This window comes from Schistocerca serialis, chromosome 8 (genome assembly GCF_023864345.2).
Source record: "Schistocerca serialis cubense isolate TAMUIC-IGC-003099 chromosome 8, iqSchSeri2.2, whole genome shotgun sequence".
Lineage (NCBI taxonomy): Eukaryota > Metazoa > Arthropoda > Insecta > Orthoptera > Acrididae > Schistocerca > Schistocerca serialis.
In genome coordinates, this window is record NC_064645.1 from 550831444 (window position 1) to 550853148 (window position 21705).

General features: G+C 40.9%; 1 protein-coding gene across 1 annotated transcript in view; it reads right to left on the bottom strand.

The window, feature by feature from the left end:
• Positions 1–1037: 1037 nt before the first annotated feature.
• The window catches only part of LOC126416398 (malonate--CoA ligase ACSF3, mitochondrial-like), a 104383-nt gene continuing 83715 nt past the window's right edge, over positions 1038–21705 (bottom strand). Inside the window, exons 10-11 of the mRNA XM_050084088.1 lie at positions 15536–15754; positions 1038–2844 (exon numbers count right to left, since the gene is read on the bottom strand). Of these exons, the coding sequence (XP_049940045.1) occupies positions 15536–15754 (219 nt within the window). The 3' untranslated portion in view covers positions 1038–2844. The remainder of the gene's footprint in view (positions 2845–15535; positions 15755–21705) is intronic.

Here is a 21705-nt window from a genome sequence, read left to right on the forward strand (position 1 = left end):
TGACTATTGCACAGAATGCATCAAACATATCTGTTGGTAAATTATTTTGACCAGTTTGTTAATTCCACTCTTAGAGGCTGTGTGTACACATTACTTGCATACAAACAAATAAATGCATACTCTTCTCTGTGGCAGGATATTACAATACTGCTTTTACAATATTGAAATAAAATGTGTTGATAGATAAAGGGTGTACTAAAAAGAAAATATGTTTTAGTCTATAATGACAAATTATTTATTTATTTTGCCTGCTGGCAACCCATTTCAGTACACAGTACCATCCTCAGGCCAGCCCCTGACATGCAGTCATCATGCTCGCTTTCCAATTAGGTGTGTCAAATAAGTAACTGACACACCCACTTGGGAAGTGAATGTGACGACTGCGTCTTAGAGGATGGCCTGAGAATGGCACTGTGAACCAAAACTGTTAGTCACTAGGCAAAATAAATAAATTGTGCCTTTAGACTAAAACATACATTTTTCAGTATTGTATTGGTCACTGTTTCACTGACAATGTGATTCAACTAGCTTCAACATAGGAAAGTTCAACATTTTTTTTTAAATTTTTATTTTTTAATGACGAATGGTTCAGACAAATTTCTCAGAAACACCTGGGGAATAAGAAGAAATGTATTAAAAATATTGGAACAATACAAACAATGTGTCAGACATGTAGGATCCAGAATGTGACATGACATGCAGGAACCAAGAATACAGACACTCATCACTTGAGGAGTTACATACACTGTTTTGAATAATGCTCCTTATCATTTTTGTAAAAAAGAAAACTTTTATGGGGGGAGGGGGACAAGCCCTACTCAAGAGTTAGTTTTCAGCCTAAAAGTTCCTGCAATATAGATAAAATTACTTTTAAGGTTCTGATATATTTGATGGAAGCTTCTGGATGTTAAGATGCCATAATGTATATAAACAAGAATTTTCAAAGGTGCTTGACATCTACAAAGGAAACTCTCATTCTAATTTAAAGCACCAAAAAACAGCAAATGAGAAGTACCTTTCAAGTTCTGAGAAAAGTCATGGGAAGATATAGATGTCATGGAGACAACTTGATAGAAGAGACATATAAGAAACTGCACACAAACAAATTACTCTAACCAGAATGGAATGTTGACTTATAATATTCTTATTAGCGCTTTACACTGGGAAAAGTCAACAAGAATCCACTCTCACCAAAAGGACAGTTGCTTTCTCTCTGTTTTGTGTCAGAGTACTGTGCAAAAACCTATGTACACAGAGCACACCACATACGTCTTTGTAAGACATTTGAAGCTCATAATTTAAAATCCAATGTAAGTTGTGATATGAATGAAAAGAGAACACACATAGAAAAACTGTCTGCTACATTGGAGCATTTTTCAAAAGTGCAATGTTTATTTTGGCAGAATAAGTTAACATAAATGATTTTTAACACAATAAAATATGTAAAGCACATTAAAATGGGCAGCAGAGGGATGTAAATAATAGATAATTGGATAATTAACAATTAATAAACACACCTTTAAGGTGAAGTACCAAGTGTTAGATTGTTCCACAAAAATGTGTGTGTGTGTGTGTTTTTCATCCTACACATGTTCCTCTTTACATCTCATATGTGTTTGTCCCACACATTTCTCTCTACTTTAAAAAACTTTCATCTTATAGGTATGTTTTAGTCTGCTCTCTAAAACATAATTTATATCCCACTAATGGCTTCCATTTATCATAACTAAAGCACTAATATTAATAGTAATGAACTGGAACAAATGAATACCACCTATAGTAAGTAATAATATCCCCCACATACTGTATTACTTGCACTAATATGACCAACAATTAATGAAAGTTGAAGAAAAAAGTAGAAAGAAAAGAAAAAGGAAGTTTAACATTGGGGAAAAAATGCTACATTAGGACATTAGCCACACCACAAAACATACACAATGATGTTCCATAAAAATCACTATGAAACAACGTTTCCTTCAGGCTTACGTATTCACATCTCACATCCAATGCTTACATATTTTCAGTCTTTAAAATATGGAATTATAACATTTTTAAAGCCATTAATTAAGACTATAGTGACATATTAAATCATGGTACCATAATAAATAAACATTAGAAAGTTGTTAAAGCAATCTCAAAGTAACAACAACCTACTTTTCTACTTTAATCTCTACTTTCCCTGAGCAGTATTAATTTATGTTAAATTCCTTCAGTACAGCAAAATTTTGCATCTTGTTAAAGTTATGTGCAGCATAGCTTAATTGGTCTTGTACATCACTGATACTTTGGCCCTAGCAAACTGCATAAAAACATACGATTAATCAGTTACCAACAAAACTTTTCAAATTTCACCATAAACAAGACTTTTTGGCATACCAGAAAGCACATGTACGAATAAATAAATTTGCAAAATGACAGTATCATAACCTCTAATTTTTTGATTACAACCTATCTGTACCTGTGTAACAATGGTGTAATTTGAATTTCTCAACAAACTGGCATTATGGTTTGAATTTCTCAACAAACTGGCATTATGGTCTATATAAGATTTGTATGTCTTCCAACAGCTCATAAAAATAATTTTCTGAAAGGCACACCAATATGATGAAATGCATCTTTAGTAAACTTTTAATTCCATGTGTTTTAGTCACTATCATATATAAGCTTCCTTCAAAATATTTCAATTTTCTTACTTCAAAGGTTTTATTTAAAGACTACTGTACACTGTTTTATTATTCCCAAAAACACTTTTTTGCTAATTTGTAATTCCTATGTACTTCTTCAGCATTTCAGTCTTCTGTGTGCATTGTTTCAGCAGACAATATTTTTTACTGTCATATATTCCTGTAAACAGAAAAAAATTAGCAAAATTCTGCATTCCACAGCATACAGATTAATTTTATGTTCACCATATATCAATACAATATATGCTCACTTAAAATTAAAAATCTATGAAACTGCAGAGAGATACTGCAATTTTGAAATAGTTATTTTAGGTATTTGTATAAAAGTTACCAGTGATACATACACAAGTTTCCATTTTTTTACTCATAAAATCCTAACATGCCCTATCAGGCTTTCCTCTAGGTACGAAGTCTTTTCTTATATATGGCACCCTAGTACTGGTTTATTTCCTACTCTACTTGTCCATTCCAATTATATCTAGATTCTTCTCTTCTCTGTTACACACCTGTACATTTGTAGAGCAGAAATTTCTAAGACCTACATCCATAACTGACACACGCAACTTTTTTCTGTTGACGGTGGCTTTCTTTTTTAAGGGCCAAAATGCTGTTTTGATTGACCTTTCTTTGGCCTACGTATGTAACTTTCTTTTAAACCTCTCAAGCCACCAGAAATTAGTTGATGATGTAACTATTCAGCTACTTCACTTAATCAGACATCTCAACTGGACGAAAACTGCCAGAGAAAAGTGAGAATACTGATTAAGGCAGTGCAAAGTTGTAAGTGGTCACTACAGTTCATATCCACATAATAATACAGTGCGTTCAAGTCATCTTTTTATTCTATACTTTCTAATGAAGGTGGTTGTTATAACTAGGTCAATTTGTAGAAACTATGCAGTAACAAACTGAAGCTAAGAGGTAAGTTGAAATGGTGCAATAGAATAAGCATCAATTATAGTAAGCTGAGGATCCTTGTTTGTGTATCAGTCTGGCATACAATTTTAATAAGAGATCGGTGTGTGATGAACTAATGAGCAAAACATTACATTCAAATATCTCAAAGTGACACCTGGTACCATGAAAAAATTGCCAGGTCTTATTGGAACCTAAATCTTTTGATGCTGTGTCATATTCAGATATCACTCCCTATTTCTACCATGACACACTCTCTCCCACTCTTTTTCTAAGATACATTTTTTTCAAACAATGGAAACTCCAGGTACAAATATCAACAATGTACGAAAAGACCGATTGCTACTTATCATAAACATTACACGTGAAGTTGTAGACAGGACAAGTTGACAGAACACTTGGACTTAAAGCTTTTGGACACAGCCTGCATCAGAAAAAGAGAAACACGCACCATTCATCGACATAAGCAAGCACACCTCGCACACACAACTGCCAACTCTAGCAGCTCAGGCCAGAATGCACCTATCATGTGGGATGGGAGCAGCAATCTACAGGGGGTGGAGAAAGCAAAGGGATAGCAGTGTACAGGTGGGGGAGGAAGGAGCGTTGTCCAGGAGAGTTTGCACGGACCAGAATGCCAGAAGGTGCAGTGTCAGGAGGTTGTGGGCCAAGATGGGGAAAGCAGCGAGAAGAAGGAGAGGAGTGGGAAAAGATGGGCAGGTGCATTGGTTAAGTGCAGCAAATAAAGAGGGTGGGAGATGAGAGTGGGGAGGAGGTGATAGGGCAGACAGGGTGGAAACTGTCAGGTGGAGGGTATGGGGACAGTATGCCTATATGCAGTGACAAGAACTCCCATGCCCAGTATGCTGAGGATGTCACCAAGACTTTCACAGACAGATACTATCCCCCAGACCTAGTCCCCAAACAGATCTCCTATGCCATTTCCCCACTGCCAATCCTCCCACCACTCCCAAGAAACAGCCACAAAGAAGTGCTCCCTTTGCCAACCAGTACCACCCCAGAGTGGAACAACTGAACCACATCCTTCGCCAGGGCGTTGATTACCTATCATCTTGCCCTAAAATGAGGGACATCCTACCTGAAATGCTTCCCAACCCTCCTAAAGTGGTATTCCATCAACTACCCAATTTCCACAACATCCTAGTCCATTCCTATGCCACTACCACTCCCAACCCCTTGCCACAAGGAGAATATAATTGTGAAAGACCCACATGCAAGACCTGTCCAAATCACACACCCAGCACTTCCTAGTCCAGTTCTGTCCAGGTTTATCCTATCCCATCAGGGGAAGAGCCACCTGTGAAAGCAGCCACATCATTTACCAGCTCTGTTGCAAGCACTGCACAGCATTTTACACTGGCATGATTACCAACCAGCTATATACAAGTCTGACAGGCCATCATCAAACTGCAGCCAAGAGCAAAGTAATCTGTGGCACAACATACAGCTGAATATAAGTTTGATTTCAACATTTGCTTCGCTACCTGTGCCATCTGGATCCTCCTCTTCACCACCAGCTTTTCTGAACTGTGCAGATGGGAATAATCCTTACAACACATTCTCCATTCCTGTATCTCTTCACCACCAGCTTTTCTGAACTGTGAAGATGGGAATAATCCTTACAACACATTCTCCATTCCTGTATCCTTACAACACATTCCCCACTCTCATAATTATCCTGGCCTCAACCAATGATAACACACTGTCCCACATTCTCCACCCAACAGTTTACACCCCCTCTGGCCTATCACCACCTCTATCTTCTCCTATCCTCTTTGTTTTCTGCCCTCTGCCAATGCACCTGCCCACCTTTTCCCACTCCTCTCTTTTTCATTCCATTTTCCCCACCTCCCTGGCTCACAACTTCCTTACAGTGTGTTTGTCGGCATTCTAGTCCTTGCACACTCCGCCAGACAGTGCTCCTTTCCCCCCCGTCCGTACACTACTATCCCTTCTCCTTCCCTATCTCTCCAAATTGCTGTTTCCATCCCACATGATAGGTGCGTTCTGGCCTGAGCTGCCAGAGTTGGCAGTCATGTGTGCGTGAGGTGTGATTACTTGTGTGGATGAATGGTGTGTGTTTCTCTTTTTCTGATGAAGGCTGTGCCTGAAAGCTTTATGTATAAGTGACTTAATTGCGCCTATCTGCAACTTACCCTTTAATCTTTATGGTAAGCAGCAATCTATCTTTTCCTACAATGATGATACACTTTTTTTCTTTTTTATCCTGTTGCTAGACAATTACTCCTCCTTTTATAATAGCTTTCAATTTATGATTCAGCTTGTTATCTCTTTTTCTTATATTTAGCAGTCTTTTGGCAAAAGATTAGTTTCATCTTTCTACATTACCAAATCTCACTTTATAATTTTTTTCCAAATTTATAATAACTACTCCACTTTTTTTACTTCGTTTATTTATTTCATAAACAATTACTTTCTTTCTCATGTGTTTTGTTTAATGTTGTGCTTCTTTCTTACATAACGAGATAAGGTAGTCCTTCATAACACTGCTTTCTTTTCTTCTAACTTCCAAGTGATTACAACTACTTCTCATGACTTCTTTATATTGTCCTCTAGTGTTAAATTTCTCTTCTACTAAGTGAATCTTGCTTCTTTTTTTTACTAAGATAACCTTTCTTCTTTTTTCTCCACATCAAGAAAATGATTAAAATCTGTAGAAGACAATATTTCATGAGAACAAAATCTGTGTCTTCAAATGCAGTAGTACATTAATACAACATGTTGCTGAGATGAGCCTCGTTTGTGAAATGATATCCACAAAATAGGTTTTGTCTATGGATACTAACAAAACAGTGATGCTAGACTCTGGACTATGGAGGTAGCAGAGTACTGTTCTACTTAAGACGAATTTGAATGATCACTTCTTTCCAATTATTGGTCAAATTGACATACAGAACAACTCAGGAACGAAGTGCTCACCCTGGAACCATTCAACTCCTGGTAGGGTAGCCTAAGACGTTGCTTTGAGAAGTATATTAATAAGACAAGACACTGAGATGGGTCAATGTGACATCGTGATATTCTGCGAATCATAAAGACAAAACTACCTATGATGTTCAAGAGAAGTTGATCCATGTATTCATGGAAAACTTAGAGGAATTTATGTTGGTTCTCAGATCCACAGATCTAACACCTAAGGATACTAAGGCTAGGGCAGGTAAATCAGTAAATTAACTGGCTGTTGCTATCACTGGCAACAGTCGCAGGCATAACACACTGGGAGGCTAGCATGTGGCCCGACACGAGCATAAACAGAATGCTTAGTGTGAGCAATGTAACAATGGTTACAACAACAAAAAATAGTTGTTCAGCAAACAACTAACAGGAAAACTGGACATGACCACTTCTAGCTCCGACATGTCAGTTGTGGCCTGGAGTAGGAGTCTGTGATGGATGGATTAATTTTCTTTATTATAACAATGGTGCAAACATTATGCAGGAGCTATACACTGATAACAACAACAGTAGTACTGACTGTTCGACCAGTTGGTTAGTTGATTTGGGGGAGGGGATCAAACAGTAAAGTCATCAGTCTCATTGGATAAGGGAAGAATGGGGAAGGAAGTCTGTTGTGCCCTTTCAAAGGAACCATCCTGGCATTTTCCTGAAGTGATTTAGGGAAATAACAGAAAACCTCTATCAGAATGGCTGGACGCGGGTTTGAACCGTCGCCCTCCTGAATGCGAGTTCAGTGTATTTGACCAATCTGCAACCAACATGTGGATAACGAATTTAACTGTTCCAATAACATCAGACACAGGCTAGGCTGTGTATGTGATGTCTGCCAACTTACACAAAAGAATCTGTGGACAAATAACAGTTCCATCTTTACCAATGAGATATCTTCTGGGAGCAGTTAGTACCAGAACTAAGAATCTGAAAGTACAGACCAACCTCAATGTTATGCTAGGTAATGCAACAGTAGGATGCACATTCCTATTGGTGGACAGTCTTACTATATACTACATTATCAGCACCAAGTTCCTTACATAAAAGGATGGAAAGCTCAACTTCCCTTTAGGAAAGTACTATTTATGTTAGATAGCATTCAGATTTTAGAGAATTTACTTAACGATGCCCATTGGAAACACTGCCAGGATATCAGGGTAAAGTGGATCAGTAATGAGACACACAAAATACATAGATAACAGCTTGAAGCTACTGCCGTTCCTTGCACAAAGGAGCACACTGAATCAAAAGTTACACCGTCAATCTCTTTAACTGGAAACCAGTGCTCTTAGCTGTTGGAGATGTTACTTAGGTACACGTATGTGTTTGAGGAGAAGTCTGGAGCAATCCCTCTATCAGCACTGCCTAAATGTCGTGCCAAACAAAGCATTCTGACACAGTTTATATTCCGTTCCATGGTCGAAAAGATGTGCTGTACACAGAGATTAAGAAAGTGCTTGAATTGTACACAACAGAACCCTAAGACAGTCCATACTTAGCTTGCTTCTTGCGACAGGGAGACCTGGTGGACATGTTAGATTAGATGCAAGAGTTATTAATCTGGTTATTGTGCCTGATATTGATTATTGTGAGACCAAATAACATAGATGAGTTCCATGGGGTAGCTGTACATTGTTTATATATGCAGAGAAAGAGACCAATTTAACACATTGCTTTTTTGTCTTTATGTGAATTCATGCGCATTCATAGCAGCAATTGACTCTGCCCTAGAACCTGAGATCCTAGACTAGGTGACAGTTTGTGGATGATTTGCTAATAGCAACACAAATGGAATCAGATCAAATTGCTCAGACAGAGAAAATGTTAAATTCTAGCAGGCTAGAGTAACTATCAACCTGCAGAAATGAAAGTTCAGAGAGGAGCAAATTAAGTTTCTGGATTATCTAATTACATCCAATAGTATATTGTCTGACAGTGCAAAACTAGGTGCAACAGCCTCACCCCTCATACAAGGAAGCAATTGAAAGGCTTCATTGGTCTCGGATCATACTACCATTAGCTAAATTCAGAAAACTTTTAAACTTATTGAGAAAAAAGTACAGTGGCATTGGTCATATGATTGCCAAATGGCATTTGAAAACATCGAACAAGCATCTGTTAGCTCCAAGACACACAGACATGTAAGTTGTTTCTTTTTTTATTATTGTTGACTGATGCTTTATGTGCCACTTGTGGGCTTGTCTCTTCCAAGTCAGGGGTGTAGATAGAGTTCCTACATTCTGTATTACCGCTTTCATGGATCATATCCTATCTATCTGTGAGACTGAATAATCAACCACTAATATATCTAAAAACAAAGATGATGTGACTTACCAAACGAAAGCGCTGGCACGTCGATAGACACACAAACAAACACAAACATACACACAAAATTCTAGCTTTCGCAACCAACGGTTGCCTCGTCAGGAAAGAGGGAAGGAGAGGGAAAGACGAAAGGATTTGGGTTTTAAGGGAGAGGGTAAGGAGTCATTCCAATCCCGGGAGCGGAAAGACTTACCTTAGGGGGAAAAAAGGACGGGTATACACTCGCACACACACACATATCCATCCACACATATACAGACACAAGCAGACTGTTTATTTTTGTGTTTGTGTGTCTATCGACATGCCAGCGCTTTCGTTTGGTAAGTCACATCATCTTTGTTTTTAGATATATTTTTTCCCACGTGGAATGTTTCCTTCTATTATAATCAACCACTAAGTTAGAGACGCTCGCAGTTATGTGATTATTTAGAAAGCTCCATGATTACCTAGCTGTAGCCCAAACAAAAGTTTACTGAGATCACCAGGCACTATGCTTCCTACTAAATTGCAAATTATTGCATGCATGCCTAACTAGATGGTCTCTAATACTCCAGGAGTATAGTAAGGACAATATAATGGCCAATGCCGGGGCCTTAATGTTTGCATGAAAACTACAATATGCAGAAGCAGTCTTCATATTTTAGGGTATTACTAATGATGGATGAAGTTCATAGGAAATATTACTTAGATTTATGCAGAAATATGGCAAGGCTAAAAAATGCAGATCCCAGTGGGACCATGTAAAACAATAACTGCTGTAAAACCAGAATTAAATACTTACCAAGCATTATACAATAAAAAATGTAGTTTTACTCTACTGACATAATCCAGAATCCGATCAGTGGTGCGTTTGCATCCCTACAGATTGAGGAGGAGGAAAAAAAAAACTGATCGGCATACTCACTGTGTGTGGGAACACTTTGATGATATAAAATGTGCCAGCAAAATCGGGACTGATTGTCATTTTCTGTACATGCATAGGAAAATGCAAAAATTACTGAGAACCTGCACATTTGCCAAAAGACAAAACCATCGAAAAGGTGCTGTCAACCGTTGCAGACAGTACCAATGGATGTCTTGTGACCTAATTCCCAGAGCATGTTCATATGCTAAGTATCTTTTTTTAAAATTTGTTAACAAAATATCTAAGACTGTATTCCACAGACAATGTTACAAGTTCGCATATAACAAAGAAGCTAGTGGACAATTATATCCCAAAAGTAGGAAAGCCACTTGCTTCGCTCCCTGATAGTGTCACACATTTCACTAGCTATTGTACACCAAAGTACAATGCAGAAGCAAACCTTGTTGAACAGATGTTCAGGGAGTTAAATAATTTCTTAAGGGTGTACTGTCATAACAAGCAAATGATGTGGATCAATTATGTGAATCATTTCAAGAGATTACGACTAACCTTCAACAAACATCAGCAATTTGTGCTCGAATCAAGTTAATGCTCAGGAAGGAAGAGAAAAATGTATGGGTAAATTTACTCACACAGATTCCAAGGAATGCAGGTGTGTGTGGGTGTGTGTGTGTGTGTGTGTTTTTTTTTTTCCCCCACAACTACAATGGTCATTAGCGCCCAGACTAAGTTATAATTGCACCGCGAGGCACAAGGTTAAAACAGCAACTAAAAGGGACAACACTATAAAAGACATATTGACAGGCGTAGGATTAAAAAACAGCATAATCAAATGTCCTTAGACAGGTTTGTCAAGTGGATAAAACGAAGAATGCGAGCAGCTGCTCCTGTGTCATCCGCTAAAATGGCATCCAGAGTACATGGCAGGCCAAGATCAACGAGCAGTGTATTAAAATTCGGACAGGACGTTAAAACGTGGCGTACTGTCAGCAATTGCCCACATGGGCAGAACAGCACTGGCGGAGCTGTCAGCAGATGGCGATGGCTGAACCGGCAGTGTTCAATTCGTAACCGGGCCAAAACGACCTCCTCCCGCCGAGAAGGGCGTGAAGAGGTCGTCCAAGCCGTGGGAAGAGGTTTCAAGGCCCGAAGCTTGTTGTCCGTAAGTACAGCCCAATCGACATGCCACAGCGATAAAATGCGCTAACAAATGACCCTTCTACAATCTGATGAAGGGACACAACAAAAAGCTGTCCGAGGCTGGAGGACCGCAGCCTTGGCCACGGCATCTGCAGCTTCGTTCCCAGGGATACCGACATGGCCAGGAACCCACATAAAGGTAACCGGAAAACCGTCGCCTGCCAGCTGCTGAAGAGAGCGTTGATCCGGTGCACGAAAGGGTGAACCGGATACAGATCACTGAGGCTCTGGATGGTGCTCAGGGAATCAGAGCAGATGACATAAGCAGAATGTCAGTGGTGGCAGATGTAAAGAACAGCCTGGTAGAGGGCAAATAGCTCAGCTGTGAAGACCGAACAATGGCCATGGAGCCGGTATTTGAAACTGTGTGTCCTGACAATAAAAGAACACCCGACACCGTCAGTAGTCTTAGAGCCATCTGTATAAATGATGATCTTATTGATGAACTTCGAACGAAGTTCGACAAACCGCGAGCGGTATACCGAAGCTGAGGTAACCTCCTTTGGGAGCGAGCTGAGGTCAAGGTGAACGCGAACCTGAGCCTGGAGCCAAGGTGGCGTTTGGCTCTCGCCCACTCGAAAGGTTGCAGGGAGTGAAAAATCAAGGTGCTGAAGGAGACGACGAAAGCGAACTCCAGGGAGTAGTAGGGCAGAGACATACAACCTGTACTGACGGTCGGGGGAGTCGTCAAAAAAGGAACGATAACACGGGTGGTCGGGCATTGACAATAGCCAACAGGCATACCGACAAAGCAGTATATCGCGCCGGTAGGTTAGTGGCAATTCACCGCCTTCAGCATGAAGACTCTCGACAGGACTAGTATAGAACACTCTGATCGCAAGACGTAAACCCCGATGTTGTATAGGGTTGAGGCGGCGTAAGATGGACGGTCGTGCAGAGGAGTATACGAAGCTCCCATAATCCAGCTTTAAGCGGACTATCGACCGATATAGGAGAAGTAGATGCAGGGGTGTGACAAACACTAACTACCTTGACAGACAGAGCTAGTTAGAGAGAAAAGTATTCTGACATGATATTATCTAGAATACAAACAATTGCTGCTGGTGAGAGAGTACGCTTTCTTCACAGTTAAGAAACTAAAACCATATTTGTGAGGATGTACAGCAAAATATTACTTATGTTCCCTTGCATAAATATTAGTAGTTTATGTTTTTCTGTGGGTACTGTAAGTAACAATGTATCACTTTATTAAAGCTGACGTGAAAAACAGGGTACTTAGGACCCATGAATGATGACTGCCAACTACTAACGTACATTTAGTTAATGCAGTTTGGAAAATGAAACACAAGTGCTGAGTTTTTATGGATGGGCATGTTGACTGAATGGTAAGGGAGATGGGGCTGCTGTCCAAGAGGTGACTCTGGCGGCAGCTCATGTTTGGCCACACTTCCTGTTCTAGTGGTTTCTCTGGGCACCGGATAACCGCCTTTGAATTGGGCCAGTCTTCACAGAAGAAGACATCCATGACAGAGTCATTGAAGAACATGCAAAAAAAACTTCCACGCATGCACACTATGAATGTGCTAGACACTGCGCTCAACCAAACTGAAAATCAACAATCACAACTTGGCAGACTGTATTGTTGGTACTGTAGCTGCGAGAGAATGGGTTCTGCCATTCAAAAATATTTGCTGTGAAACAATGTAATTAATGCACTACAAAGAAATGCAATGGCTGCGCTTGTGTATGTTTGGACAAATTTTCGGAGACATGTTAAGCTGACACTCTCTGCTAAAAAACAATGAGTGAAATATGTCAGTAGTAGTGTCACAATGTTTGTATCAGAGACTACCGTCTTCTGAATCCTCCTTGATGACAGTTGCAGTTAGATGAAGCATTTTGTAAACTGTGAATTACCTAGAGCTAAAGTACTATTATCTGATAATGATGAACCACTGGATCTTACGTATCCATAGTTATTTAAACTGACACAACTCTATACATTGTAGCTGTGTGACTAGTGAAGTGTCTGAGGCAGGATAACAAGCAGTTTCACAATATGGAGTAATAACAGCTGAGTAGCTTCTGTACTCAAAGAGTGATGTTTTGAGTATTTGTTAGCTGTAGAGGTGGATAATATTTTGATTAGAAGCTAAGTTTTGGCTACAAAAGCACAAGGGACCATATAAGAATAAGGATATCATAGCTCAGATGAAGCAGACGCAACCTACTAGTACAGGGAGGTTATTAGTGTTAGTCAGGGCAAAGCGATGATGAAGAACAATTTGTATAAGGTATATGTAGCACTTTCAGAATATATATTGTATTATTAAGACTCAGTGTAGAATAAGAAACAACTTATGATTTTGCTGTTGTAAGGGGGTTTGAGAAAGTAAAAGTATAATGAACACTGACACGATTACTCAATTATAGGAGGCAGCAGATGTAATGGTAGGGCATTATTTTATAATTTTGAAATGGACAGGTAGAACATCTGTACTACTGATATTTTAAAATAACTGAGTAATTGTTCTCAGTGACATGCAGGATTTGTTAAAAGAAATTAGTTAGGTACTGAATACTATTCTGCATTTTGTTTGTGTGTTTTGAATGTTCGTAGTGGTTCAAGGATGTTGCGCGGCGACGTGAAACTTCCACCCAACGTGCTTACGTCACTGGAATTATATGTCTTTAAGTCTGTTGCATCGACTGCTGTGCCATGGAGTTCCTCCTGTGGGAACTTCTGTGGTATTGGGCTTTCCATGAATGAAGAGCTTCTCTGGGATGAATGGGATCTCTGAAGAAGCAAGGGTGGTCATTGATCAGTTTTTGAGTAGCAAGCATATAATCAGACTATTATAAAGGCTAGGTTAAATCTCACTATCTGTTTAATAAATGTCTTGTTTGTGAGAAATGCATTTTTTTGTAATTATTCCAAGAGTAACTGATTATTATGAGGGAACATAGACTTCAGAGCAAGGTTCCAATCGACGGATTTCAATCTCACAGTCACAGCCTTCTGAATAAATCAAGAAAGGAAAAGATAGTTGTTGGTTTATTTATTGCTGGTTATACGGATTACAGCATCCATGGAAGAACTGGAGAACTGCACTCCTGCTTGTACGTTGTACGTGGAATACTGATTTTCTTCTTTATCTCTTCCTGTATGATATACGGCAGGAAAAGATGTGATATATCTACTACTTTGGTAATTGCCAGAGCTATTTTGTTCTTACCCTTAAAAAGTAGTCTGCATAATTCTGTGGATTCACAAAACAGTTAAATAAATGGTAATAAAACCATTTTCCACTAAACGTATGCAGTGAAACAACAAAACAAAACAATGTCAGGCATTCCTTCAAGTTTTCTGTCTAACACACTATGTTTGACAAATACATCAATCAGCACCACAAACAATCAGATATTCGGCAAACAGAGTAAAATTTGTGATCGTGTATGGGGGCCTTAATATACGATGTACGTCATGCGATCTGCCATCACAGTCACAGAGTGTATGAGGGGTGGAAAGTGTAGCTTGTTCACTGACGTGTCAAAGTTATCAATTTTACAATTTTGAAAAAAGTTGTGTCAAAGTTATCAATTTTACAATTTTGAAAAAAGTCAATCTGTCATTTCAAAACGTAAGTGGTGAAAGTGCAAAGTGTGGCTGTGGTCACAGAAAGTGTAAACTGTTGGCAGAACATTACACTGCCATGACTGATGCATTATCAGCCCAGAGACATTTTCAACGTCAATGAAACTGGCGTCTTCTATCATTTACTTCCTGCAATATCATATTCCGTTAACGGAAGAGTATGTTAAGGAGGTACAAAAAGTAAAGAAATAGTGATGGAAGCAAAAAACTGCCTCCACAAATAATATAAAAACTTAAAAGTCCCAGCTGTTTGGGGGGGGGGGGGGGGGGGGGCGGGGGGCACATGCTAGTTCGAGTATACAGCAGTGCCTGGACAATGTCAGAAATCTTTATGCGATTTTTCTCAAGCATTTAGCTGCCAAGAAGGATGGGAATTTGTACTTATTACTGACGGAGCCCCATAAATCCCTAGGAAACAATTTCTGAGGAATACAAAAGTCAAGATTGTACCTCCACACAACAAAAAACATCTGCAGCCTCTGGATCTGGACATAACACACATTGTATAGAGTAGCAGTTGTGCAGAAGCCAAACACATTTGAATGATGCTTCAGGGTCACTCCTTAAATGTACTCTGACAAAACCCCTATTCAAGAAAAACCCCTGTTTAAGGTTGTCTCTAACATAAAAAAGGGAATAAGAATCTTATTAAAAATGAATTGTAATGAGGACTGAAAGTTTACTCTACCTCTGGCATATTTTTACAGGAATCCACTGTCAACAGACTAAGGGCGACTTGTCAACTTTGAAACCTTTGTCAGAACTAAAGATATTTTCACAATCCTGGCTGTGAATGTTGCCACACTCAGGTTTGAATTATTAATTACTACTTGGCGATACACACAACAAATTTTCCTTCTGTTGACACTAAATTTAGTGTTAGTGTATGTGGAAGATAGACAAAACCTGCTTTATAATTAATTAAAGTACAGTTCTTACCTATTTAGCAGCCGCTGCTGTTCCAGTACTTTTGGAAGGAAACAGCTGCTTGATAAGATCTTTCTTATTGACCTTGCCCATGGCATTGCGTGGCAGCTGTTCTATCACTTTTAATTGGGTAGGAATAGCATAAGGTGCCATATGTCCTTTTGCCCACTCACGTAGCTCTGCTAATGTTGGTACAGTCTTATTTTCTTCTGGGACCACTACAGCAACAACCTGTAACAAATGTAATAATACCCGAGTTATGTGGATAATATTTGAAATTTTGAAACAGCTGAATGATAAACTATTAGAATTACAGTAGAAATATCCGCTCAATACAATGCTTTCCAATTATCAATGATTTCATGTTACAACATTTCCTGCATCTTTCGTTGTCTTTAATGTTATCACAAACTTTGATATCGATTTTAAACATATTTCTGCAAGGAGGGCACTGTATTCCTGCTAAAAGTCAGCTTTGGGACAAAGCAGAAAAAGCACACTATGTGTGTTATTGATCACGTAATGTAGCATTAGCACGTTAACAAAGATCTTCATTGTCAGAGTGTTGGGTCACGGCTGCATGTATTGTGGGTGCGTGGTGTTTGGAAGGGTGGGAAAGTATGCCGAGTCACTGCCTTAATGATAATCGGGATCTGACGGTAATGACTCTAGTAGCAACCTTCCTTCTGCTCATTATGTTGTATCACAATAGCTTCAATTTAATTTCACAGTCATTTATATAAACAAACATAACTTTTGAGGATGGCCATCTCTATAATGGCTTTCATGACTTCTTGTTTTTTCTGCATGAAATACACTAATATGTACTAGGCGTGCAGTCTTAGTTTGGTATGACATGTCAGATGTAAACATTCCTCCTCAAGATGCTCTGTAACACGATGGCAATATCCGCACTCTTTCTCACTCAAGACATTCCTAAACCAAATGACTTCCTTGTTGGCAACAAACTGTAGATTTCATGTCTACGGTTCTCTGTTTATGAAGACAGCCAACTTTAGTGTTTTAACCAATATTGTGTTACAAATTTTGCTTACCTACCAAGCGGTGGCAGGAGAACACACATATTAAAGGTATTACAGTTTGCAACCTTCTGGAGCAAGTGGCTTCTTCTTCTGGCACAAGGATTGAAGTGGAAGGAAGAGGAGTGAAGGAAAAGGACTGGTGAGGTATAAAAAAGGGGTAGAGTTTGTAAAAGTCACCCAGAAGCCCGGATCAGGGGAGACTTACCAGATGGGATATTATCAAAAATTGATTATTTTCACTCCTAAGTTTTATCTGCCATAATTATGATTATCAATAGCAAGTCTCATATTAGAACATGAATATCTTTTTAATTTGGTTTCATGAAAGAGAAGAGCTAATTGCTGGTAGAAGGTACGGGCTTTCAAAAATAAAAAAAAAATGATGGTGTGGCCATCAGCTACGTACCCTCAGACTCAGAGTTGAAATATTAAAAGTTTTGGCTGGTTTCACTGTCTAGGAGCTGGGATATGAAACTGCCGCATTACAAGCCAAATATGCTGAGTCTTCAGTAAACAACATGAACACACACATGAATCGAATGGTCGAAGGTTCCTATCACTCGGTAATTGCGAATTTTGAATGTAACACAGAAATTTATAAATGAAAGATTGTAATTAAATAAAATCTGCAGGTACTATTTTAAATACTTTAAATGATGAGCTCGATAGTAGGAGTACTTTTAAGAATGCCGTTTATTACTGCAAAACACTTATTGGTGTCGATGGTCCAGCAACTACATAAAATATACGTTGAACAACAGGGAAACAATAGATTCCTACTTCACGTAATTAATTATGAACAACAACACAGCTCGCGAGATATTCACTTCCAAACGCATACTACGTCTTCACTGCAGAAGCCATGGAAATCTCTCAAGTGCACAAGTCGGCACTACGAAATATTTCTATCTCCCGCAAACTGCTGCACTCTCCAAGTATTTCCTGTGACCTCCCGTCACTCCTCCACATCCAGCACTCCTCATGTCCAGTGCAACCTGATGCTCCTCCCCCACTTCCATACAGTCTCCCCATTAACGAGTGCTGTGATTGGCTAGAGCGCTCCCACCATTTCTCCACGCCAACACTCAATCACAAACATATTGAAACACATAAGAAATACTGGATTTACATTTAAACAACTTGAAATTAAATAAATATTCCTACGGCTGGACCATAAACACGCTCTAACACACATTATTAAATATGTATACAAATCAAATAAACATATATCAAAGGAACAGAAACAAAAGCAGGCCAGTAGCCTAATGTCTCTGTGCATTCTAAAACACAGTAAATATTCGACCAATTTCTTCATGAATAGTATATACCAGATATAAACAAAGACATGGACGAATAAATATATTTGTAAGCATGCTGCTACTGTTTTTTCGTGTAACTGTGGAGTACTTATGGCCTGATGTGATTAATAGTAATCTGCCACTTTGACCTCCAATAACTCATGTACTATGCAACTTGCATAGGTTTACACTTTCTAAAGAGATGTCAATCGACAAAATCAGATGAACCGTTTAGATTTTGGAAATTCGTTGCTGGGTGTTACTTGTATAATTTACAGCCAGATACTAAACTTTAAACTAATAAAGATATTGAAAATCTGATTACACCATCAGAATCATTGTGCAAATAATGGTAATATACATGTTTCTTTTTAAGGTATCATGATTGCTCTGGCTCTTACTAATTTCTACATGAGCTGTGAAATGTCTGCCATTATGGTTTCACAAAGTCCGCCATCTTTGGCACTTCCGGCATACAAATCTCCTTCATCAACACAAAGCACAGTCCTCGACACAGCGCCAACATGGAATCCCCAGCCACACGGTCGGCCTGGACCATGCGCTGGGGCTACCCCTCTTGCTCTGGCTAACTTTCAGCTGGTGTGACTCAAGCAACGAAGAGCTTTGAGATGGTGCCAGCATGTTTGTTTAAGCTGCCGAATATGAGGGAGCCAAGTCAACCGGGTACCAAAAAGCAAGCCCAAAAACTAATGTGTCTCCATCACGGCAAGAGGTTCGCCATCAAGAGAAAGCCATGGCTCAGGGTGAACAGTGCAACGCCAGCAGAAATGTATAACGCAGGTCTTGGCGGCTGAGAACTGGAAGCCGTGCGCGATGGCCTAAGACTGCGCTCTGTAGCCACCATTCAGCAACCGCAATGGCAGGGGAGCTATAGTACAGGCAAAAGTCTTCAGTATACAAAGAAGCCAATATGGACGTTCCCAGAGCTGCAGCTAGCCTATTGATAGCAACTAAAAAGAGACAGACACTCAAGACAGAGCCTTGTGGGACCCCATACTCCTGGACTTGGGAGGAACAATGGGAGGAACCAACTTGCACACGGAAGGAATGAAGGGACGGAAAATTCTGAATAAAAATCAGGAGCAGGCCCCTAAGACCCCACCCATGAAGCATGGCGAGGATGTGATGTCACCATGTTGTATCTTACACCTTCCGCATGTCAAAAAAGACGGCAACCAGATGCTGATGGCAGGCAAATGCCGTTCGGATGGCAGACTCCAGGCAGACCACATTATCGGTAGCAGAGCGGCCCTTATGGAACCCATCCTGAGACGGAGCCAGAAGGCCCCGAGACTCAAGTAGCCAACTCAACCTCTGGCTCACCGTGCGGTCGAGCAACTTCCAGGGAACATTGGTGAAGCTAATGGGGCAGTAGCTGTCCACTTACAGTGGGTTGTTGCCAGGTTTCAACATGGGGATGACAATGCTTTCCCAGCACTGGGATGGGAACTCACCCTCAACCCAGATCGGTTGAAAAGGTCGAGGAGGTGTCGCTGGCAGTCCACCAAGAGTTGTTTGAACATCTGATAGTGGATGTGATCTGGCCTGGGAGCCATATCAGGGCAAGCGGCTTGGGCACTTTGGAATTCCCACTCACTGAATGGAGCATTGTACGATTCGAGGTGGTGCATATGGATTGAAAGGCTCCGATGTTCCAACTGCTCTATCAGGGAGTGGAAGGCCAGTGGGTAATTCATAGAGGTGGAACTCTGAGCATAATGCTCTGCTAAGAGTTCTGCAATCATGTCGGATTCAGTACAGACTGCTCCATTCAGGGAAAGCCCAGGCACGCTGATGGGTGTCTGATACCCATAGAGTCGCCTAATCTTGCTCCAAACCTGTGATGGAGAGGTATGGATGCCAACAGTGGAGACATACCATTCCCAGCACTCCTGCTTCCATTGGCAAATAAGGCGTCGGGCTTGGATCCGCTTAAAGGTAATGAGATGTTCCACTGACGGGTGCCACTTATAATGTTGGAGGACCCGCCTGCAATCTCTAATTGCCTGAGCAATCTCCGGTGACCACCACGGCACATTCCTCTGCCAAGGGGACCCGGAAGAACAGGAATTGCAGATTCTGCTGCAGAAACGATTCCGGTGGTGATCGTTTAAACCACCATATCAATGGCGTCATGAGAAAGAGGCTCAATAATGGCAATGGAGGTGAACGAGTCCCAGTCAGCCTTATTCAAATCCCATCTGGGGAGGCGCCCAGGTGAGTGACGTTACGGCAGTGACAGAAAGATCAGAAAGTGGTCACTACCGCACAAGTTGTCATGAATGCTCCATTGGACAGATGGTAGAAGGCTAGGGCTGCAGACCGAAAGGTCGATGGCTGAGTACGTGCCATGCGCCACACTGAAATGTGTGGGGGCATCATTATTTAAGAGGGAAAGATTGAGCTGTGCCAAGACTTGCTCAACAACAGTGCCTCAGCCTGTTGCCACCAATACACCTCACAAAGGGTTATGGGCATTAAAGTTGCCCAGTAATAGAAAAGGGGGTGGCAGTTGGGCTATCAGTGCAGCCAATACATGCTGTGGGGCATTACCATCCAGTGGAAGGTAGATACTGCAGACAGTAACAGCCTGAGGCGTCCACACCCGAACAGCGACAACCCCTAAAGGTGTTTGAAGAGGTACACACTTGCTGTAAAGAGAGTCAAGGATGTAGGCGCAGACTCCGCCAGATATCCTCGCATAAGCTGCCCAATTCTTATAACCACCCCGATGGCCACGGAGGGCGGGGGTTCGCATCGCCAGAACCTGGAGAGCAATACAGAAGGAAGGGTGAAGGCTGATAAGTTGGCGGAGCTCAGCAAGGTGGTGGAAAAAACTGCTACAGTTCCACTGGAGAATGACATTGTCCGCGGCCGAAAAAGGCGTGAAGAGACCGAGGAGGCAGATTGCGCCACTAGGTCACCTGCTGCCACCGACTGAGTACCTGTGGGAGCGACATCCATCGTGTCTGAGGGTCCAGCGAGATTTAGGTCCACAGCAGACACCAAAATCTCCACCTCATACTCAAACGCAGAGCTTGTAGGTAGCGGTGGTGTGGGTCCCACCACAATTTCCTCGTTCTTAGGGGTCTTCGGTTTCAATTTCTCGCGCTGTTCCTTAGGGTGCTCTAACTGGGAGGGCTTCTTTGATTCAGTCTCCAGGACAGAGGAGAACCGCAAAGCTCTACGACCAGCTGCCTGTGGCTTCTTCAGCGATGGTTGGAGGGGTGCTGCTCCCAAGATAGGTGGTGCAGGAGCAAGGGGGCAGGTGTATTCTTACGGCTCTGAGAGCTGACTGGAATTGGGGCAATGGATGGGGCAGTAACAGTAGTGACAGTGGAAGCGTAAGATGTTGTCATGCGCATATTTTCCTTTCCTTCTATAGAATCCTACAGTCCGGCGAGCAAGGGGAATGGTGCTCTCAGCAACTGACACAGATGGGAGACGGGGAAAATGGAGTATTGGGATGGGATGGACGACCACAATCTCGACATACGAGGCTGGAAGCACAGTGGGAAGACATATGGCCGAACTTCCGACACTTAAAGCACCGCATCGGGGGAGGGATATACGACTTGACATCACAGTGGTAAACCATCACCTTCACCTTCTCGATTAATGTGTCACCCTCGAAGGCCAAGATGAAGGCACCAATGGCAACCTGATTATCCCTCGGACCCTGGTGGATGCACCAGACTAAATGGACACCTCATCGCTCTAAGTTGGCACGCAGCTCGTCATCAGACTGTAAAAGAAGATCCCTGTAAAAGATAATACCCTGGACCATATTTAAGCTTTTATGGGGTGTGATAGTAACAGA